The sequence below is a fragment of the Tachysurus vachellii genome, chromosome 3 (assembly GCF_030014155.1).
Source record: "Tachysurus vachellii isolate PV-2020 chromosome 3, HZAU_Pvac_v1, whole genome shotgun sequence".
In the NCBI taxonomy this organism is placed as follows: domain Eukaryota; kingdom Metazoa; phylum Chordata; class Actinopteri; order Siluriformes; family Bagridae; genus Tachysurus; species Tachysurus vachellii.
Window position 1 is genome coordinate 34324605 of NC_083462.1, and position 22172 is coordinate 34346776.

The 22172-nt window shown below is 36.9% G+C and overlaps 1 protein-coding gene across 2 annotated transcripts; it reads right to left on the minus strand.

Moving 5' to 3' along the window:
- Nucleotides 1–138: 138 nt before the first annotated feature.
- fam102bb (family with sequence similarity 102 member Bb) lies at nt 139–20880 on the minus strand. Of its 2 annotated transcripts, none has more exons than XM_060866932.1 (11): nt 20497–20880; nt 15252–15372; nt 15117–15146; nt 10696–10812; nt 9075–9121; nt 6956–7059; nt 5265–5357; nt 3758–3971; nt 2718–2854; nt 2550–2619; nt 139–2053 (listed from the first exon to the last, which is right to left on the minus strand). In XM_060866932.1, exons 1-11 carry the CDS (start codon nt 20628–20630, stop codon nt 2011–2013), a joined length of 1110 nt encoding a protein of 369 aa, XP_060722915.1. In that variant the 5' UTR covers nt 20631–20880; the 3' UTR covers nt 139–2010. The 2 variants fall into 2 exon arrangements, with proteins under 2 accessions (XP_060722915.1, XP_060722914.1); XM_060866931.1 differs by having other exon boundaries at nt 5265–5360; nt 20497–20879.
- Between the last annotated feature and the right edge of the window lie 1292 nt (nt 20881–22172).

Consider the following 22172-nt stretch of genomic DNA (forward strand, 5'->3'; position numbering starts at 1 on the left):
TTTACAAAATGTTCTACCAGAGTCTCATTAGACCATAACTTTTTACTCTACATTTATATATTAGTTTACAAGAATCTAAAATATTCAGGTAAACATTTTTGTTTTTTGACTCTGAAAATTGACTCTGAAATCTTGCTGTCAGGTTTATTCAGTGTTTATTTAACAGTGTGCGGTACACATGGTCAGCATTGGTTAAAAAGAGTTGAACATCACAATAGCAATGCAGAACAGTAAAAAGCATAGTCACCGTTACATCATGACAAGTACAGTAGTATAGTACAAGGAGCAAAAGCTTCACAGAAGAGATTAAAAAAAAACACCATGGTGTTTACTACAACACAAGGTACCTACACACAATGTCAACTAGTCAAATATTTAGGATTTCTGATATTGAACACTGTAAGGATATAACACATGAAACACTGCTCTTTGGAAATGTGTTAGAAAACACAATACTGATGTTTTGCAGTGGTGTTTAACCCATGACAACACTGATATTACATCATATCAGACTCAGCATAATCGGTTATTACAGGCATTTATACACTAGAGATATTTAATGCACCCATTCCCCATAGCTAGTCCTGCTTCAGAACACATACAAAGAAGTGGGCTCACTTTGTAAAACATATGGCTTTAATATGACACATAAATAAAACCGTAGAGAACCTGGAACATGTTTACACCAGCAGACAATCAATCAGAATAAGCACATTAAAACAAGTAGGCAACAATACATCAGGGTAGACATCTGATATGCACAAAACATGTAGACATTCATATGAAGTTTGTAGCATTTCTGATATAAAAAATTAAAACCACAATAGCAGTAAATGTACATAGTACAAGTTAAGCAAAAGATGGTCACATCGGACTACATTTCTCTAGCACCTCAAATAAAATTTAAACCTGCTTTCACAGAGGCAAAGACTATAAGTCACTATAATAAAATATTGAATTTCTTTCCTTCGGTTTTCTGTCATATCTCAGCTCTCAATAAAAAAGGATCAGCGTAGTCATAATGTGAACAAAGTGCAATAATGAATGATCAAACTGCCTGAATACACAGTTTTTGTAATGGCAGTGTCTGAGAAATTTGACTTTGGCCCCATTTATGCTATGCTGAAGGAGTGAGACAATACTTGAAAAGGCTGTACAACCAAATGCACAAACAATTGTTAGACTCAAACTGAACTCCACAAAAAACCAACATCCAAAAACAACATAGCAGCTGAAAACAAACCGTCTAACAAACTAAAAAGATGAACTAATGCTCAAATCTGACAGAAATACAGCATACAAGGGTTGACAGCTATTCTATCTATTCAAATATTAAGCGCTATCAGAATTTATTACTCACTTATATAAATGTAAATGGATGCTTGTTCAGTAAGTGACTATTCTCTTCTCTAAAGTCAGACTGTCTGCCCAATGCCAGATAGTTGGTTCGGTTTCCCTTATAGTGTAATAAGATCAGCAAAAGGAAGCACTACTACTCAACATTGGTGATGTGACCTTCTAGAATGCTGCAACGCTGCATCCAAATACCCCCCCCCCCCCCACACACACACACACAATACTGATGCATGACTCATCTGAATATGCCCAAATGTTAAAAATTTAAAAAAATGAAACCTTCACCCCTGAATACACAAGATCAAAATGATGAGCTTAATATCCTCATTATGAAGCTGACAAAAGCCTGGAACAAAACTGCCAGCCAAGCAAAACACGGAGAGGATTGTTTCCTGTTACAACATGTAAGACTAGTTTCCCTCCTTTGTTGAATGTTTTATAGGCAAGTCAAAGAGGAAAGCAGGGAGTTTCGGGATTGAAAAGTTAAGTTACCCCAGGACTCAGAGGAGCCAATGCACCTTTGAAAATCCTCACCAGCTCCACCAGCAGTGAATGGATGTTAAAGTCACACTACTGGAAAGAAGGGGTTTGAAGGGCCCTCCCTCTCTTCATGACTTTGGTTTGTGGCCCCTCTCTACATGGCACCTTTCAGCTCTAGCGCTTGATCACCACTTGCTCATAAGCACCAGCACCAACCCTGCAACACATAAAAAGTAAACATCAGAATTAAAGGTCTTAAATGATGTCATGTAGCTTGTATCAGCCCAGATTGCAGACATGTTCAAACGAACTGCAATTATGAGATTACACTTGTGTTCACAAACAGTGTACACACCCCTGTCTACACACCCCTGGTAAAACTAAGTTTGTAAAAAGATACAATCAAGATATAATTTCTCACCTTTTTCTACCTTTAATATGAAATAGCAATAAAAAACTCAAATAGAAGCATTGTGGTGAAAAATGAAAAATTTATAATAACATCATTATTATAGGACATTGAAGGACATCAAGGACATTGAAGAGCTAAAAAAAATCTGTTTACTGTTCACTTGCCTTTTTATGCATTTTCTAGGCATTTTATGTCCACTGTAACTGTTTAGAGAAATCCAATTTAGAGCGTGTTGACATTTTTGTTTGTTCGAAGATATGTGGAACACTTCACAAACCTGAATTCTATACAGTATGTTTACCTTGCTGGTAGATGATGACTGCCAAGTGCTGTGCTTCCTCCAGGACCCACAAATAAACGAAGACCCTCCTCTAAAACACAATATTAAATATTGATGCATTTCTTCATCACCAGAGGTCTGATGTAGCAAAGCTGAACAGTCTGGTAAGAATCAGTATTTGCTAGTTACCTTCATTGCTTGAGTCAAACATGCCAGGAGTAAAGTCTTGGCTCTGCAGGATTTTCTCTACCACATCATCAGCATCAACTCTAGTGGCATCTACCCGTTTCATCTGAGATTCCATCGAGTCTTGCTTCATTGGGTGCCTGCAGAAGAAGGATGCAATCAGTGATGACTTTGAAACCATCAGCACTAGACTGGGCTTTGAATGGCAACACCAGAAAAAACCTGTAATCTTGACACCTGGGACAAAATGACACATTTTCAGATTATGGGGCCTCTATCATACTCCTAAACTGCTCATAATCTCCTGCACTTTTTGACTATATAGTATATTGCTAGAAAAATGAATTATTTATAATAGCACCCAGATGGGGATGGATTCCCTTCTGAGGGAGTTTTTTCTTGCCACCATCGCATCATTACATCATTAGTGTTATAAAGCTACATCATAAAGCTACTTTGTGAGTTAAAAGTGTTATACTACTAAATTCAACTATGTTAACAATACAATTAAATTTGAGTTTCCAAAGTAAAGTATATCCAATGAGGTTAAAGTTATTAAAGTGTTCCACTGTGTATTGAAGGTGAAATTAATTAATGAAAATCTGCTCAAAGTGCAGACAGGTTTAATTTAAAGGTATTTGCACCCAAATTGGCTAAAGCATATTAGAATCACAGCACATGTGGTCTGGATACAATGATTGTTAGTTTGTCCAGTTACTGTCATTTTTAATACTTGGCCATTGCAATCATTCCACCTTTTTGCCTCATTTATCTGAATCCACATAAAATAGTTACACTAATAGTTTAAGGATGTAAATGAACATCAAATCTGTTTTTTACACACACACACACACACACACACACACACACACACACACACACACACACACACACACACACATATAAAAATTACATATATGTGTGTAAACTCTGCTGATGATCAGGGAGCCCTTCACAATCTGTCAGAGTTAAATCAGGTTTGTTGTTCAAATCTTATACAGACTGGTATAACTATTTAATGTGGTGGCATGTTATTGTCTGACCTGTTAGAAGTTCTGTCTGGTGTAGCAGGGTTTACTGACGAGGTGTTACAGGCTCCAAGGGTGGCAGCAGCAGCAGCAGCTGCTATAGTGTTCGGACCCTCCTCACTGGGCTCAGGGATGCTAGCAATGCCTGTGGATGCACTACCAACTGATGTGTTCCTTTTATGGGTGAACTCGGATAGGCTGGAGGAGCGTGAGTGACTCGTGCTATAACCTGGAAAGAGAGACATAACACACACCTTTGCAAACCTTCAATTTCTCAAACATTTTCATATCTGTAAATCTTCACCTACAAACCAGGTGACATCTTAAAAAAAGGCAAAATTTATTAATACATGAGGATTAACACCATAGCTGACACCACTGCTAATATAACACTAATGTGTCTTCTGATCTGTCTTAAATTGCTGTGGAGATATACTTTGCCATGAGCATCTGCTGAGAGACTGCATTTAGTCTCAGAGACCACTCAGAGACCAAAACCTAAGTATAACAGACAAGTGGATGGCAACCTGTTAGAAGTGGCAGTTCTATTAAGGCAAGTAGCCAGGTTGATAAATACAAAGTATTCAGTGGTCAGTGGTCCAAAAAAATCCAATCGATCCATCCATCTATCTACCAACCTCATCTATCTTTACATACTCATCTCCCTCTGATGCTGCATATAGAGGTATTTTCCAGACAATTTTCACAGGGAATTGCAAGTTGCAAAATCAAAGTTTTTGAGGAGAAAACTGAGATGGTATGTAGAAGAAATCGTGAGAGGACACAGACTCCTTGATGGAACCCATCAACATCTGGGTGACACTGGAAATTGTGAAAAATAATTTCCCTTCTATAACTGTGTACTATATGCTCAAAACATGCAGTTGTGTAACCAGTAAATTCATTCTAGATTTAACATGAATTTATTTGTTTTAACATCTTGCCATGAACTGTTCACGGATGGTGAATTGAGTGGTACTATCTACAGCAATCCCCTGCATCTCCAGACTGTCCATGTGGACATCCTCAGCAGCAAAAAATAACAATAAAAATAGCCATTGCACCATTTGTCATTTCACATCCACACTTGTATTATGTACTTTTAGGCATACTTCAGGAAAGACAGTGCTCTTTCACAACTGACTGTGAATTTGTATTAGATTAGAGAGATTTCTCAGCATCAGAGGGTACTTTCTCTTGTCAGTAAGCACCACCGTGTTATCAAATCAACTGGATAATCAGGAACATTTGATCTCACCACCTGTTGTTCAAGTACATTTCAGAATAGTATTAGTGATGACTGAAGACATCATAAGGACAGACTAGACACACAAACACACAGATCACATATTGGAGGAGAAACTTTTACTCACACAAATATGCATATTAACATATTAGTCCCAAACCATTTAAATGTACTATTACTATTAAGAGTAAATAAGGCTAGGAAGCAACATACATTAAAACAGAGGTTTAAAAATCATCAAATTGAGAAAGAACAGAAACAGAAGAGAGCACTCACCTGATACTTTAGACTGCTGACTAGCATAGCTGGAGGTTCGGGAATGACCACACACACCCAGCTCCTCTGGCAGAGAGCCACACATGCCTGTGGCTTCTGTAGGCAAATGGGACATTTTTACATTTTTAGACAAGAAATACTGGACACTATGGCATACACATCCATACTGTAAATTCTGTTCAGTGGCAGTCCACCTGACAGGTTTATTAGTGCTACGGGTAGCACACTACATTAAGCCGAGCTATAATGTGAGCAGACCCTTGTGGCAGAAGAGCCTAATAACTGGAACAAACACAAAACACATTCCCTCATATACTGATTGTTCATCACCCTCGATCAGGATACTAAATTAAATACATCTTTTTCCCTTCCATAAAGATATTTTTAAAGTAGTTTGTGTAATGCTGGGTCTAAGGTCTAAATATTACGACATTGTTTACATTTCAAAACCATTTCCTACTGTTTGCTCGTCATCATATTTCTCCTTTACATAACGTATGAGTTTTGATTTAAAAACAAAAAGGGGTTTAATTAGTTTTCAGTGCATACTCCACAAACACATGAATGCTTTGATTAATTGATACTATAACAGACAACTAAGCTGAAATAAGCTTGACTGAAGGATGGCGGAAACAGGTTGTAAAAAAGAAGGAAAGATCTAGTCTAATTATATGGATACCCATTAATAACGTCTCAATTCTTTTTTTAAAAATAAAAGTATTTATTGAATCAGCAGTTGAAATTGTTTCTTTCATTAGAATTGAACAAATTATTGAGGTAGTAAAATGGTTCTGAAACAATTCCAATAGTTTTTAATGTTTGGCTGCATGACTCTTTCATGCCAGCTTTTCCTGTTCCTCATTTCCTTCCATTTTTCTGCTGTTTTATTGTCAGTAACATAGCTATAGCTACGGAGCTAAAATATGAGTAAAGTCTTACATTTACGGTTTGCTATATGGTGTCTTTGAAAGATCTATACAACTGCCAGATAAATAAACCTTTACTAAACTGCAGCTACGTTCAAATTTCTTTTTTAATGAATTTTTCTTTCAAGCACTGTTTTTCACGGTTCTGTTTACATAAGACTTAGCTGATCTGACCACCACTTTAACTTTTTTTTTTTTGTTGTGTGCTTGTTAACAGAAGGTGTGAGGTACTGTGATATAAGCAATATAAAAAATTAACTGCCTCGCTTGCAGTTTACTGACTGTGACTTTCCCGCTGTTAAAGCAATTCATTACTGTCTTTGAAATGTCACAGATAAAGTCTGAGTTGTTATTGGCTCAAACGAAATAAAAGAGCATCGGGCAACTTTTTTAATTGTACCACAGAATACCACTGAAGTGACGGCAGTGACTATAAAGCTCACTTGCAACACGTACCAACCCCTAGCTCTTTCTGCATGGATCACAGCATGTCTGGCAGACAGCTCATCATGAATGGTAGCTCATCACCTGAAACTAAATCCCAGCTAAACTGAGCTGCTCTGGAGATGTATTCAGGCATCAAGAACATGTGACCTCCCTGGAAAACTCTCAGCTCTCACCACCTGACACTGCACATAAGGCCACTTTGACCCCCTGCCGTACATAGTTGTTGCATTGTTGTGATTCAAACAATAGAGCAAATGCTCTTTTCATGTGCCAGTCAGAATTTTTCTACAGTTTTATCAATCAGAAGAACCGACATACCCGAGAGCCCCAAGAAGGGTTTCTGGGTGTCTCCACCTCTTCGCTCTTCCAGCAGACTCTCTCCATCCCCCTGGATCCCAATCACTGTTGCTGTGGATGGAGGTCTTGTAGGGAGACAGAGGACATGTTAAGAATCTACAAATCCCATATACACATGTACATATGCTAAACAAATACATATAAACAAAATCAAACTACAAAAGTACAGTGTGTGTTTATGTGTGCGTGTGCTTGAGCTAAACCTATTGAAAACAAAATGTAAAGAAAAGAGAAAAAAAATTACGAACCTGTCTAACTTATCCCAAACAAGGTCGCTTGATTTACAAGTGGGAAACTCACTCTCTCTTCTTTCATTTCATTTAATTACTTTATACCAAAAACAAGGTTTATGTGCTAATATTTTGATATTAATATTCTGCAGTAGGTAGATGAATCTTTCTCCATTCATCTGCCTACTGCAAACTAGTGCACTGTGTCAAATTGCATACTTGTGTATTATTATTGGCCATTATTGGGTACAAACACTGATATTACAGGTAGTGTGGAATTTTAAAAATCTTTTATGTTACTTTCAAACCTAGAGAAAAATCTTTTACATACCATGTTCTAGATTATTGAATATTTCTGAATGTATGTTGAATGAATGAATGTGAGTTTTAGATTTGAGATGCAGCCCATAGCAATCATGAAGACTGCGAAAAATTTTAAGATGTTTTAGATAGAGCTGGTCTAAATGTGTCTAAAGCATCTGTGCATAAAATGAATTAACCTTTTACAGCTCAACTTGGAAATCTGATATACAAGCATGTTTCAGCTCTTACGTGATGTCTAGTGGATGTTGCTTTTATATCTTCTGGATGTACTTAAGATTGCTGTGTTGTGAACAATAATTAAACTCCCAATACCACCCCTTCTGTAGTTATGAAAAAAATAAATCATGTAAATCAGCAAAAAAAGATAAATCATATAAACCAGGCCGTTCTGATTCACTCTGGGTAATATAACACCACCACAGCCAACAAACAGCATAACATATCCCAGTAGTCTGGCAAGTAATATGCCTTCAGTTTTTTAGTCGCTTATAATACACATATGCATGTTACTGTGTGTTACGTTTACTTCTGTGTGCATAAATTTCAGTATTCATTATTACCAATACTTAATAAATATTACAGGAATGTATACAAACTCAAGAGTTGTTTGCTGTGAAATTTCAAATAATTGTAATACAGCATAACTTCTCAACCTCCCAGTGATTTTAAAAGTCGAATGTAAACTTTGGGACAACATATCAAATACAAGGAGATATAAGACAATAGCTTCTGACTTTTAGATCTAAATATATTTATCTGTTTACTCATTTGGGAAGCTTGTGACATGGTACATCATGTGGACATCCAAATTAAGAACTGTCCTGTATGAAATCATTTGACATCTCACTATTTATAGTCTGTGCTATATAGAGCCCTGTATATGGGGCAGCAGTAATGAAGACAGACTGAATTCAGGCAGAGATTACAAGTGACTGCACAAGAAACCCATTCTCATCATTGCTCCATTATGTAAAAAAAAGTTATGTTACAAATGACCTAAAAACAAAAACAGTAAATATACCCAAATATAAACCAAACTCATTTGGAGTTTTAAACTTGACTGTTAAACAAAGAAAGTTACACTTATTCAACAGTTCATTAAATTCAAAACATTCCACTCACTACAAGCTATCAGTCAGTCTATCAGGCAGTGGCTTCTTTGGGAAATATTTGACACATAAATGGTCTTGGCATTGTACCAGTGAACACAATTAAAGCAAATGTTGAGCATTTGACAACAGACAGTGCCTATTCTAAACATGTTGTGGGGTTTGCATGGACAGCCAGCTCTCTGTAAAGCTGCTGAGAGGAGTCACATTTATCCTACTCAACTTAATGATCTTATTAATAAAGATCATAATAAATTGTTCAGCTCAAAATAATCTTCTCTTCCTTTTAGTAAGAATTCCAAATAAGTACAATAAATGAAAAATGTGCAATTTATGATTCATGTTGTGTATTTCAAAAAGACTAAAATGTTCCTAAAATGTCTTCTTGTATCTGGTCTAGGTTTGCAAAACACTCACGTTTTGAAACAAGGATCTCCAGACATGAGGTGAGTACAGATGATCACCTGAATAGTAAAAGAGCACACAAACAATTTAGAGAAAATTTTTAAGCATTTTGTGCTTTTAAAAGTACATCAAATCTCATGACACAAAAAACAGGTTTTTCTGTAATTAAATTAGATAAATCACACCTATTATGTTATTAATTTCTTCATCATGTAAGCACTGTGCATTTTGCAGAGTTCTGTTCACTTAAAACAAACAAAATCAAGTTAAAATAAAAATCTGACGCTAAATATTTTGTGTACGTTATGTTTAAGTAAATTGTGTATCCCAGACAAATAGTGTGTCAGAAAAAGTTTGAGGTTGTCTGAATAGATCTGATAATCTATTCTTAACTGACCTCTTTATTGGCCCACTATCAGAACAGTAAGATTAAGTGTTTTTTATACACCAATCGCATTTAGGATTCATTTCAAATGATTAATTAGACATTAGTTTGGAATTCTAGCTTTTATTTCATTCTTCTAAATGTGTTAAACAACCTGAACATGACAGCTTTGGTGGTAAACCACCCAGATATTTTGGTGAGCAAAAGTTCTTATACTCAGTTGTAAATGTCAGGTAATGAAAGCACTGATCCATCATCTCATATTAATTTTTTTCATCTCATGTTCAAATACAGGGGTTGGAAAATGAAACGGATACACCTGGTTTTAGACCACACGAAATTATTAGCCTCCTTTTGTGGCCAATACATTTTAATGTATTATTTAAACATAATACTTTTGCAACTTTTGCAATATATATATATATATATATATATATATATATAAAACATGTTTTTACTTTGTCATTATGGTATACAAAATTATAGCATGCGGATTAAAAAAGTTGCAAAAGTATTACATGTAATCCAGTTGAAGTAAAATCTATAACAAAATCTATAATAAAGTATCACTAATTTATTGCTTTACTGGCAATAAAGTAGTGATACTTGTTTTTTTTGTTTTTTTTTAGAGCTATGAAATCCCAAATTAGTTCAGGTGCATCTGTATTTGGTAGGGACTTAAAAGCCTCTGAGAGCATGAGGAAAAATTCTTTTCGTTTTGCTAGACAATGAAACTGAAACACTGGCCAATGGAGGTTTCACACCTATATACATACTGGGAGACATATCAGAGTTCAAAGAGGACAAATTGTGCCACTTGCTGGTGCAATTGTGACAAGGACAGCAAATCTTTGTGGTGTATAGAGAGCCATGGTATCCAGCGTAATGTACCAGCATACCACCATGTTTCCACCAAAATTGTCCACTGTGCAGGACCTGTATCTGATATTCCCAAGACAAATGAATTATGTATTGGCCACAAAAGGAGGCTAATAATTTCGTGTGGTCTAAAACATAATTCATTTGTCTTGGGAATATCAGATACAGGTCCTGCACAGTGGACAATTTTGGTGGAACCTGCAATAATGTAAATAAATGTTTGTCTTTTGTGCTGCTCTAGTTAGTACCGTAATGTGTTGTAGCATGAAAGACATGACTGCATGCATTATGTAATAACAAATTTTAAACAAAATATTAATAAAACATATACATGTATAAATATTAATCTGGATGTTTTGTGGCCTGTACCTTGAGAATAGAATTGTCCTGCCTGGTGTTCTTGGTGTCATAGCCCTCCAGTAAACAGCGGCGTGTCGTGCTCCCAGATCCTGCAAACTCAGCCAGGTTCAGATCAGCAAAGCCCAGCTGAGATCACACAACAAGGAATGAGCTAGTTTAAAATAACATTTTGAAATGCAAATCAAAATAATAGGACTCTGTAGATGTTGTGGCACAGCTCTGGTATCAGACATTTTTGTCCCTGCTGTGTTTGGCAAAACCAGAAATGATCTCGTTATTGTCGGAATCGAGTACATGTTTACATAACTATAAATGCAGATTGTTCACTCAGTGGGCACTCTAATAGGAACACCTGTATCCTGTGTTTTTCTGGAGCTGTTCTGTGGGTAGAAATGCCTTGAAATGTATGCATCATTTTATTCACCATTTTATTGCCAAATCACTGGCTTGAATGAATGAGCATAATAAAGTGGCATGTGGAAAAGAAAATGTGTGTATGTACAGTGGTGTGAAGTGTTGGCCCCTTCCTGATTTTTGTTATTTTTTTGCATGTTTGTCACACTTTAAATGTTTCAGATCATCAAACAAATTTAGTTTTTAACTTGAAAGTTTTTAAATGAAAACTTAATGTTTTAAGCGAAAACAAAATCCAAACCTACATGGCCCTGTGTGAAAAAGCTAATAACTGGTTGGGCCACCCTTAGCAGCAATAACCACAATCAAGCATTTGCAATAACTTGCAATGAGTCTGTTACAGCGCCGTGGAGGAATTTTTGTCCACTAATCTTTGCAGAATTGTTGTAATTCAGCCACATTGGAGGGTTTATGACTAGGCCACTCCAAAGTCTTCATTTTGTTTTTTTTCAGCCTTCAGAGGTGAACTATAACAATAGGGGGGAGAGTTCAAACACTTTTTTACACAGGGCCATGTGGGTTTGGATTTTGTTTTACCTTAATAATAAAAACCTTCATTTAAAAACTGCATGTTTTGTTTACTTGTGTTATCTTTGACTAATATTTATATTTGTTTGATGATCTAAAACTTTAAAGTTTGACATACATAGTTATAAAAATATAATCTTATCATGCCTTGATTTTTAATTATTTAATTAGGACAGAAAGGTCAGACTTTGCTTAGACAAAAGTCTTGTCACTTAACAGAAATAATGTACTGTACAGAACATAAAGTCATGGTGCAGTGGAAAAAGAATTAATATTGTGTATGACTCCCATGAGCTTGGAGGACTGCATCCATGCATCTCAGCAATGACTCAAATAAATTATTAATAAAGTCATCTGGAATAGCAAAGAAATCATTCTTGCAGGACTCCCAGAGTTCATAAAGATTCTTTGGTTTCATCTTCAATGCCTCCTCCTTCATCTTTCCCCAGACATGCCCAATAATGTTCATGTCTGGTGACTGGACTGGCCAATCCTGGAGCACCTTGACCTTCTTTGCTTTCAGGAACTTCGATGTGGAGGCTGAAGTACAGTATGAGAAGGAGCACCATCCTGCTGAAGAATTTGCCCTCTCCTGTGGTATGTAATGGGCAGCAAGAATGTCTTGATACCTCAGGCTGTTGATGTTGCCATCCACTCTGCAGATCTCTCGCACACCCCCATACTGAATGTAACCCCAAACCATGATTTTTCCTCCAGGGAATTGACTGTTTTCTGTGTGAATCTTGGGTCCATGCGAGTTCCAATAGGTCTTCTGCAGTATTTGCGACGAATGGGATGCAGTTCAATCAACCTTCTGCCACTTTTCCACAGTCTATCCTTCCTGCAAGCTGAGGGCCTTGGCAAATGCAACACGATTTTTTAGTAGTTGTCTTCTGTTTAATGCTGGTTTCTGGTGACCAGTTATTATGTAGCTCTGCTGCTGTTAAAAAATGGCTGACCCTGGACTGTCAAACCAACAAACGGTCCACTCGAACAGTTGTCTTACGGGGTCTGCCTGACCTGGGCCTATCATGAACTTCACCGGTTTCTTCAAATCTTTTTCTTATCTTCTCCACTTGACATTTAGATACATTAAAGATGTAGCAGGAGACATGGGACTTGGTCTTCAGGCTCTTGATGATCAGCACTTTGGTCTGTGGCTGAATCTTTGACATGCTGTCAGAGGTCAGGATGCATTTCAAATGAAGGTTGGGTGTGCTGGAGTTCTTCTTCTACACACCTGGGAATGTGTTAATTACAGTATATCTCACAGGTGATGCTCTAATCTGTGATTGGTTGAGTCCTTTAAAGATGTGACAAGGCTTTTTTCTAAGCAAAGTCTGACCTTTCTGTACTAATATAAGAATTAAAAAATCAAGGCATGATAAGATTTTACTTTGGTAAAATAAGCTATCTAGAGGCTTTTGCCTTTCATATAAGCCACTTCTGATTCCAAATGATGAACCCCAAAAGGCAAAAAGACTTTTGTCAGGGAGTATGTGTGTGTGTGTATATATATATATATATATATATATATATATAATATATATATATAAAAAACACATACACACACATATATATATATGCTTTTATATGCACTTAGTGTTCTAAGTGCATATAAAAGCGTGTATATTAGCACACCCCATGAAATCTGGTTAAACATATGGGTATTTATCATAACTAAACAAATAAAACCAAAGAAAATAAGTGATTTTTTTAATTACCTATAAAATGTAATTTTAACAAATCTAATTTCTTGTGAGGAAAAAGTAGGACACAACCACATTTATTTGTACTAAAATAGATAAAATGACCTACAGGTGTATCACATCAAGTGCTTATGATTAGAACATTGTTACAGAACATTTTGAAGAAGGCTTGTTTTATTTAAACCTCAGATATTTTGTTTGGTTTGATCTTTATTGTTGAAGTGAGAGGTTTCACCATGGTGAGATCCAAAGATCTGTCTGAGGACTTCAGGAAGAAAATTGTTGATGCTTATGAATCTGGTAAGGGATATAAAAAGATCTTAAAATAATTTGTAATCAGCCATTACACTGTAAATAATTTGTACGCGGAATACATTTAAAACAACTGCCAACATGGCCAGGTCAGGCTGTCCATGCAAATTCACCCCAAGAGCAGACTGTAAGCTGCTTAAGAAGTCTCCAAAAAACCCTTAAGTATCATCACGGGACTCACAGCACCCGTGTGTTAATCTACAATCAGAAAGAGACTGAAGGAGGAGGAAACCTTTGCTGTTTAAAAAACATGAGGGCAAGACTGAAGTTTGATCTTCATACCAAGATTTGATAACAAAGGCAAGATCTCTATTTCTTTATGTAGATGTTCTAGAGCTATCATGCTACTTAATCATTCAGAGAGCAGCTCAAGTTACAGCAGATGGTGAGAGATTTAGTAGAACATTGTTGGCTGAGTCTCGCTTATGTGTGATCATGTACACTTAGCAGTGCAGATCATGAAATTTAATGATATTAAATAGCATGTTAATGTCAGCTTGAAAATGTTAACTTGGGTAGTTTTATGATACAATAAAATGACTGAACAGCCCATCTAGAGTAATGCACATACCTGCACTTCATAATGCTAATGCTATAGTGCATGAATCTACGATCAGAAAGAGACTTTCAAAGAAACTTTGCTTTCTAAGAAAAACATGAGGGCAAGACTGAAGTCACATGTCACACATTTGAATCCCCTCAAACGTCACATAGCTGAAAGAATTCTCCATTGAAGAGTGGGGGAAACCTAATTTCACATATTTTATATATAAAGAAAAGAAGTTCCTGACCCCTGCTATAGCATTTCTGTCAACTCTGGTCATTCTCGTCTTATCTCTCCCATCAATTAGATAATTCAGCCTGCAGATCCTCTGCTTACAGGGTGTTGTGATTTTTTTTTTTTTAACTTTTTGCAAAATTCTCTGTAAACTCTAGTGCCTATGAAGTGTTGTTTAGAGTCTTTGTGAAAATCCCAGGTAATTTTGAAAATACTTACAAACCTCCAACCCCAGGACTACAACAGTTGCTACATCTACAACTACAGAGTAACTAAGATCATATTTTCCACTATATATTTTCCAATGATTTTTGTCTGAATTTAAACATTAACTAAAGTTCCTGAAATGTATTTCCATGACTTGTTGCATTGCAATTTTGACCTATGATTGGCTGATTAGATAACTACATGAAAATGCACGTGTACAGGTGTTCCTACTAAAGTAGAAAGTGAGTGTAAATCCTATAGAAAACCTGTGGAATTACACAGCAGCCCCCTCACAGTTCAATACATCTGAAGCATTTTTCCACTTTGGGTCAGTATTATAAAACAAATAACAAAATTATTAATAAGTGGCACAATTTGTGTTTCAATCCCTCAATGAAGAATGGATTGTATGATAATTATGGCCTAAAATCAACCCCATCACTTCCACCCCACCTCCAGCACCTACAGTTCAAGTCATTTACCTTTGCATAAGTCTTCCCACCTTTCAGTTCCTGTAAGGCAAGAAGTCAAATAATTTATAATTTTTATCATTCCAGCATTTTTATCTTTAACAGCCTTTAACTGTTAGGTTTGTTTGTGTAGGGGTGAAATTGTACCTTTCTGACAGAAACACGGCATATGCAAGGATCAAGAACTCCTGTTCCAGCACTGGCGCTCATTTTACATAGAAACGAGAAACTTGTTCTCCAGCGCACACAGTTTGCCTGGACCATTTCTCTATAAAACATACACACTATTGTCAGACATGAGTAGCTTCAAAGGAAAAACAACATCAGGATTGTGGCTCTCATACCATACACAGATACACACAGGCTGAACCATATCCAATGCTGTAATGACCACACATGTAGTGTTTACTGTTGTCCACTTGTGCTTTAATAAATATGTAGTTAAATATGACTTGTGAATAAATGTAAATGACAGCCAAACTGAAATTTTGATTAGAGACAGTTTGAGTTATCCCAACCTTGTCATGAAGATGATAAATTAAGATAATTTATTAAAGTATGGATTCAAAGGCGATACCAAAGGCAAGATCTCTATTTCTTTATGAAGATGTTCTGGAGCTATCATGCGACTTAATCATTCAGAGAGCAGCTCAAGATCAGTTACAGCAGACTCGCTTACGTGTAATCATTTACACTTACATGGAGTTCATAGTATTTAATGTTATTAAACAGCATGTTAATGTCAGCTTGCAAATGTTAACTTTACCCAAGTTAACATTTTCAAGCTGACATTAACATGCTGTTTTATGACACAATAAAATGACTGAGCAAAGGAGAAATCAAGCTTTATGCAAGTCACTCCAAATAGCAATAAAAGGAAACAACAAACTCATAAGATGCATAAAAATTTGCAAAACAGAAATAAAATAGCTTTGGATAAAATCATGGATTATCATCAATTATCTTTGATTAGATTGCACAGTCTTTATCCAGAATTGACCGATATATTTCTGGATATAATGCATCAGTTAGAATTTTAGGCAATGCTAAAATGGACAAGTAAAATTTGATTTGGACACATAATATTGCTGGACCTAGACCAAATGAAGCAAACCCAAATCATAACTCTGCCCCCTGCCACCCCGCCCCTTCCCCTGCTTATACGGTAAGCACTAAGCATGAGAGCTACATCAATTCATCTGCACCCATATCTCTGGAACACTACAAATCTCAACACAATAGGCCAAATGATTTTTCCCTTTGCTTCAGAGTCATTTTTACCCAGATTGTCCCAGAAAACTGAGCCCTTCTCCAACTCACTGATAGTGCAGGTTTTGATTTTTACCATTTTAATATTTAAGTGATTAAATGTTTAATCTCTGATCAGGATCATTCAATAATTTTTTCTGACCACATTTCTTTCTTGAAGATGATGGTTCACCACTATTCTTCTAGGTTTTAATAATACACTGGACAGCTCTGAACCCAATAATAAAAATAGTAATCACAAAAAGGAATGTCTGCTGGCTTGAACCAGATATTGGAAGCAAGGGATATGCAACCAAATATTAAGAGTTACCGACTTCAATTTAGATCATGTACCAATAAATTTGCTCACCTAAATCTTGGGTTGTCTGCCACATTCAACACATCTAGTTATAAATATCAAGAAATTAAAGCTAAAACTCTACTCTATATTCTTATCTTTTGATCTCAAACCCAAAAACAAAAGAATTGACCATGCCACTCCAATACTCTGAGGAAACAATATTAAAAACAGAAATATTCTTGCAAAAGCTCTGAGACTAAAATCCTCTTTTGCCTGTTCCCTTTTTAGAAAAAGAACACTTTCAACTGGACATCACATCTATTCATAAGTCTCTGCATTTTGATAAGAGAAAATGGTTTCCGTATGGTCCTAGATGGTTTTTAATTGTTTCTCAGGCAAAGGTTACAGTATACACAAGATGTTTTGGGTACTACAAAATATTGTTACCTTCTTTGCTCCTTTGGCAGCTTTTTTTCACCTAAAATGATGCCAATAACAGTGGGATTTCTAGCTTGACAGACTCTGTGATCAGCTTAACATGTTAATGTGGAACACCTTTTTGTATCTAAGCACTGCTCCAGTTTGATATTGCTTATAACTGTATAATGAGTAAGGTAAGGTAAGGTAAGGTAAGGTAAGGTAAGGTAAGGTAAGGTAAGGTAAACTTTCATTGTCCCCAGTAGGGAAATTTGTCTTGGGCCATCACCCATGCTGCAATCATACAGTACACACATTAGACAGATACAATTCACAAAATATTGAATACATAAAATAGCAACTACGTCCTTCCCCTGTTTAACAACTTCACCGACGCTGGGATAAAAGAGTTTTTAAATCTATTTAATCTGCAGCGAGGAACTCTGAACCTCCTGCCAGAAGGCAACAACTCATACTCCATATTCAAAACATGGGAAAAATCACAGACAATCCTCTCAGCGTGTCTTACAGTGGCATCTTCGTACCTAGTTTGCAATGGTGTCAATTCTTTCACTCCTATAATTTTCCAAGCAGTGTGTATCATTCGTATCAGCTTTGATCTCGATTGCACAGATAGATTCCCAAACCATACTGTGATACAGTACCTGATTAAACTCTCAATTACTGCCTGGTAAAAGATGACCATAAATATTTGGTCAACCCCATGGACTCTCAGACGACGTAAAAAATGCAATCCTTGTTGAATCTTACTACAAAGATTATCCACATGTATCTGCCATGTTAATGAGTCACCAAAAAAGACACCAAGGAATTTGTACACAGAGTACACAGTGACAAATGAAAGAATTTTTGTTAAGTGAGTAGAAATGTGAAATTAACACAAAAGAAAAAAGCATTCTTCTTTGTTGTTCTCAAAAGGTTTAGCCTTTTGTTCTTATTGCTGTAACCATCACGACATCTAACTTGGCATCAGACTTCTTAGCCATTGGAATCAATTTCAGTATCTTAACCATACTGATAGACTGATGCAGACAGAAACAGGAAATATGTGGTGCTTGACAGTCACAGCCGAACTGAACCACACTTACTGAACCATATTATAAATACAGGGCTCTCGAGTATCACGCATTGATCGTGACAGTCACTCATTTGGGTCTTTTGTCACGCTCTCCTGCCACACATTGTATTTCTCACACAGAAAAACTTAATATTTATCATATATTTAATAAGCCGCAGCACCCAAAATGTATCAGTCCGCACCGCTGTCTCTATGGAACCGGGCAGGAATCAAGCGCGACTCACCTGGAGTTCATAGTCGAGCCTGATACTTATCAGCCAATCAAAAAAGAGGCTACACAATAGCCAATCAGAAAATTGCACTACTGTATTAAGATTTAACGCAACAGCCCATAAAAAAAATTGGAATTTTTTGCAATCCTTGGAATCCTGGAATTGTTCAGCATCATCCTCGTTCACCCACAGAGAAAACCACTGGAGCTGCGGAGCATCACTTTCAGCACAGAGTAAGTCATGATCTCCTGTTTTAATGTTACAAAAAATTCACAACTTGTTTGACACAATGACATTTTGACTGCTGTTAGAGACGTTTCCCAGATAATCAGCATCAGTTTTTCATGAGTGTCTGTAACATAGCCAACAGTTTTACAGCCTGTTCACTGACAACTCCTGCTCAGAACAAGTAGTCTAGGGCAGAGCTTCTCAAACTGGGGGCCCTGAGATGGTGCCAGGGGGCCCCGGCTTTATGACATTTTATAAAATAATGAATTTATCACAAATTCTGTGTAATGAAATCTCAGAAAAATAAGGCTACTAACCAACTACACTACATTGTATAATTTAATATGTTTTGTTTAATTCAAATAATTAATTAATTCACTCTCACTCATTTTCTACCACTTATCCGAACTACCTCGGGTCACAGGGAGCCTGTGCCTATCTCAGGTGTCATCGGGCATCAAGGCAGGATACACCCTGGACGGAGTGCCAACCCATCGCAGGGCACACACACACACTCATTCACTCACACAATCACACACTACACACAATTTTTCTAGAGATGCCAATCAAACTACCATGCATGTCTTTGGACCGGGGGAGGAACCCGGAGTACCCGGAGGAAACCCCCGAGGCACGGGGAGAACATGCAAACTCCACACACACAAGGTGGGACTCGAACCCCCAACCCTGGAGGTGTGAGGCGAACGTGCTAACCACTAAGCCACTGTGCCTCCCTTAATTAATTCAAAGTTTTGGAATGTTTTATGTCATAAATTTTCTTTGGGAGGGCAAGTAGGGATGCACTGTATACAAGGGGGGCCGCACGCCAAAAAAGTTTGAGAACCACTGGTCTAGGCCTAGTCATATTTTCGTTATCACACGATGATTGACATTGTCACAATTAAACATCTCTCTCCAAATAGGCTTAATAATTTTATTAGCACTAAATAAATTAAACTGTATTGCATCATCGATGTTATAGGTCACTTTTAAAATCATGTCATATTTGATATCCTGGCAATGGATGCATTAATCATTGCATTTGTCTTTCAAAGATGTCAACTAAAAGGCCATGAGAGGAAAGCCCCCTAAAAAGGCCAGGTTGCAAGATGCTGGCCCAGAGAAGGTGGTGAAAAGGGTAGGCCTATTGTTGTGTTTGGGTGGGGGGTTGGAGATGTCACTCTTGCCTGTCTTCAAAACTTCAGAGCCCTGTAAACATGCATTAGGAGCCAGTTTCTGTTTATATCTCGCTTTAGTGCCAAACAATTGGTAGTATTTTAAACAGCATGGAAGGACAGCCTCTTGATTTATAGAAAATCTCCTACTGCTTCTAGATCAACACACGTCTCCACCCTTATAGAAAATAAACAAAAATACTCCATGATTCTTATTTAACATTGTTGCAACATTAACTAGGAATAATATAACCACGTTATACATGCACATAATCAATGCCTGCAATTGTAAAAGTGTGATTAAAGTATCTTTTCGTTAGCTGTGCATAATATGACAGAGTAAACAAAATACAGGCTTTGGGGAGGTTTTCGTGTTCCGTGTCCAAGTCGCATGTAGAACGTCGGAAATTACGTCATTACAACTTGCAAATCCGCCAGGGACACAGCAGGAGTCTTAACTAATCAGACACCATCACACTCCTAAACACAGTGTCTTTATTATCAGTCACAGCATCAGGGCCTTTTATTTTGTGTAAGAATATTCTACATATTCACCAGGACTCAGGAGAGACCTGTTAATGTAAACCAGGACATTTATTTACAGGGCTAACAGGCAAAATAATCAGCGACATGAATGTGGAATTAACAATTTATGTCTCAGCCGATGCGTGTACAGAGATGAATGTAAACACAAACATGGAGAAGCCTTTACCGTGATGATTCCTCCGAAAAGCCTCCGTCCAGCAGGCGGATTTTACAGAATAGAACCCCGTTAACAAACGGCACTGAAGACAGCTCGTCCAGCTCAAAATCAACTTTAAACTTGAATTTCTTTTTCTTCATCATGATTAATGTGTCCCTGCTCGTAAACGCCCCACGCCGCTGTCGTGTCAGAGGAAATGAGTGAAGCTAAGCTGCTGCTAACCGCCTCGCTACTTTACACTTCTAGCACTGTTCGCGTTCTGCTATTCCCAAAGGACCCCATTAGCTCAGCCAGCTACAGTGAGCTGTAGTCTGTAAGAGGAAAGAGTCTGCTGCCTCCTTTCTGTTTCACCCCAGCGTTGTGTACAGACCCCGGGCTGAGAAACGTCACTGCGGCGTCATCCACTCCGCCTGGTGGCGAAAACACAGTGGGAGAGGACACTTACGTCCACTTTATTAGGAACACCTGCACATTCATGCAGTTATCTAATCTCTCAATACTGTGGCAGCAGCATGCTGCACGAAATCATATAAATACAGGTCAAGAGCTTAAGTTAATGTTTACATCAAACATCAAAAGAAAGAAAAACGTGATCTGATTCTGGTTGGGCTGGGTTGTGTGTCTCAAATACTGTAGTTATAGAAGTTGTGTGTCTTAAATTTCTCTTGAGAATAAATGCTTAGAGAATGGACTGAGTTTGGTGCAGTAGGGCTAATAATCTGCAGCTATTCTTTTAGGGATTAAGCCACTTAAAAGATGAGACATTTTATACAAATCTTCCAACTTTGTGGCAAGAGTTTGGGCAAGACCCTTATTTCAGAAAGAAGTGTGTTCCCACCTGATGGGTTTGTCAACTTCTTTTTTTGAATGCTGAAAGATAGTGTCCTTTTCCTTGTCTCGCAAAAAGAAAACAAGCACCAAATCATTGGTGATATGTGGTATTCCTAACAGATGGAGTTGTGAATACTATGAATAATGTGGAAATTCCCTACTTATTACATATCAAATAATCACTCTTGTTTGTAAACGAAAAGAGAAGTGCTTGTAATATGTATCAAGCATTTATTTAAAAATCAGATTGCTTAATTAAATGTTATTCAAATAGTAGTATGAATTAGCACTAAACGTGCTAGTTTCAAGCTAACTAACACTTTCAAATGAAAGATTTTAATGGCTTGGTATCTTGGCAGAGGCCAAATGCTCTAGCCTGCATTGACTTGACACGTATAAATATAATAATACCAACTCAATTAGCAAAAAGTTAGATTTCTAAAAGTTTCGATTAGAGGAAACTGCTGAGTAAGAATGTGCTAAAAATAAGGCATGTTACATAACTAATTTACTGACTATTTAATTAATTAATTTAATTAATTCATAGTTAATGTGACAATGAGGCCATTAAGTGATTCCATGCAACAGAATAATACATAGCAAAACAGATTTTATATTAATTTCTAGTTTTATGTTGGATGTTGATAGTGTATGTTTAAATGGGCCCTTCTACAATTGGCTTCACTGAAGAGTGGTGTCATACCCACAGGTATCTAGGTGCCCAGATCTAAGAAAGGTTTTTTTTTGCTTTTATAAAATAACAGTAGCAAGCATATAGTTAGAACAGGAAAAGTGAATAAACAAATTAAAGAAAAGAAATAGACAAATAAATAAATAAACCAATAAAATGAAGC

What these genes read in the sequence shown, in the direction of transcription:
- fam102bb (XM_060866931.1), bottom strand. Translation starts at nt 20,630, where the DNA reads ATGATGAAGAAAAAGAAATTCAAGTTTAAAGTTGATTTTGAGCTGGAC. An exon ending in TTTTCGGAGGAATCATCACG is followed by an intron (nt 15,373 to 20,496) that starts GTAAAGGCTTCT and finishes TATGTTTTATAG; the next exon opens with AGAAATGGTCCAGGCAAACT. An exon ending in TCAGCAGTCTAAAGTATCAG is followed by an intron (nt 3,972 to 5,264) that starts GTGAGTGCTCTC and finishes CTCTCTTTCCAG; the next exon opens with GTTATAGCACGAGTCACTCA.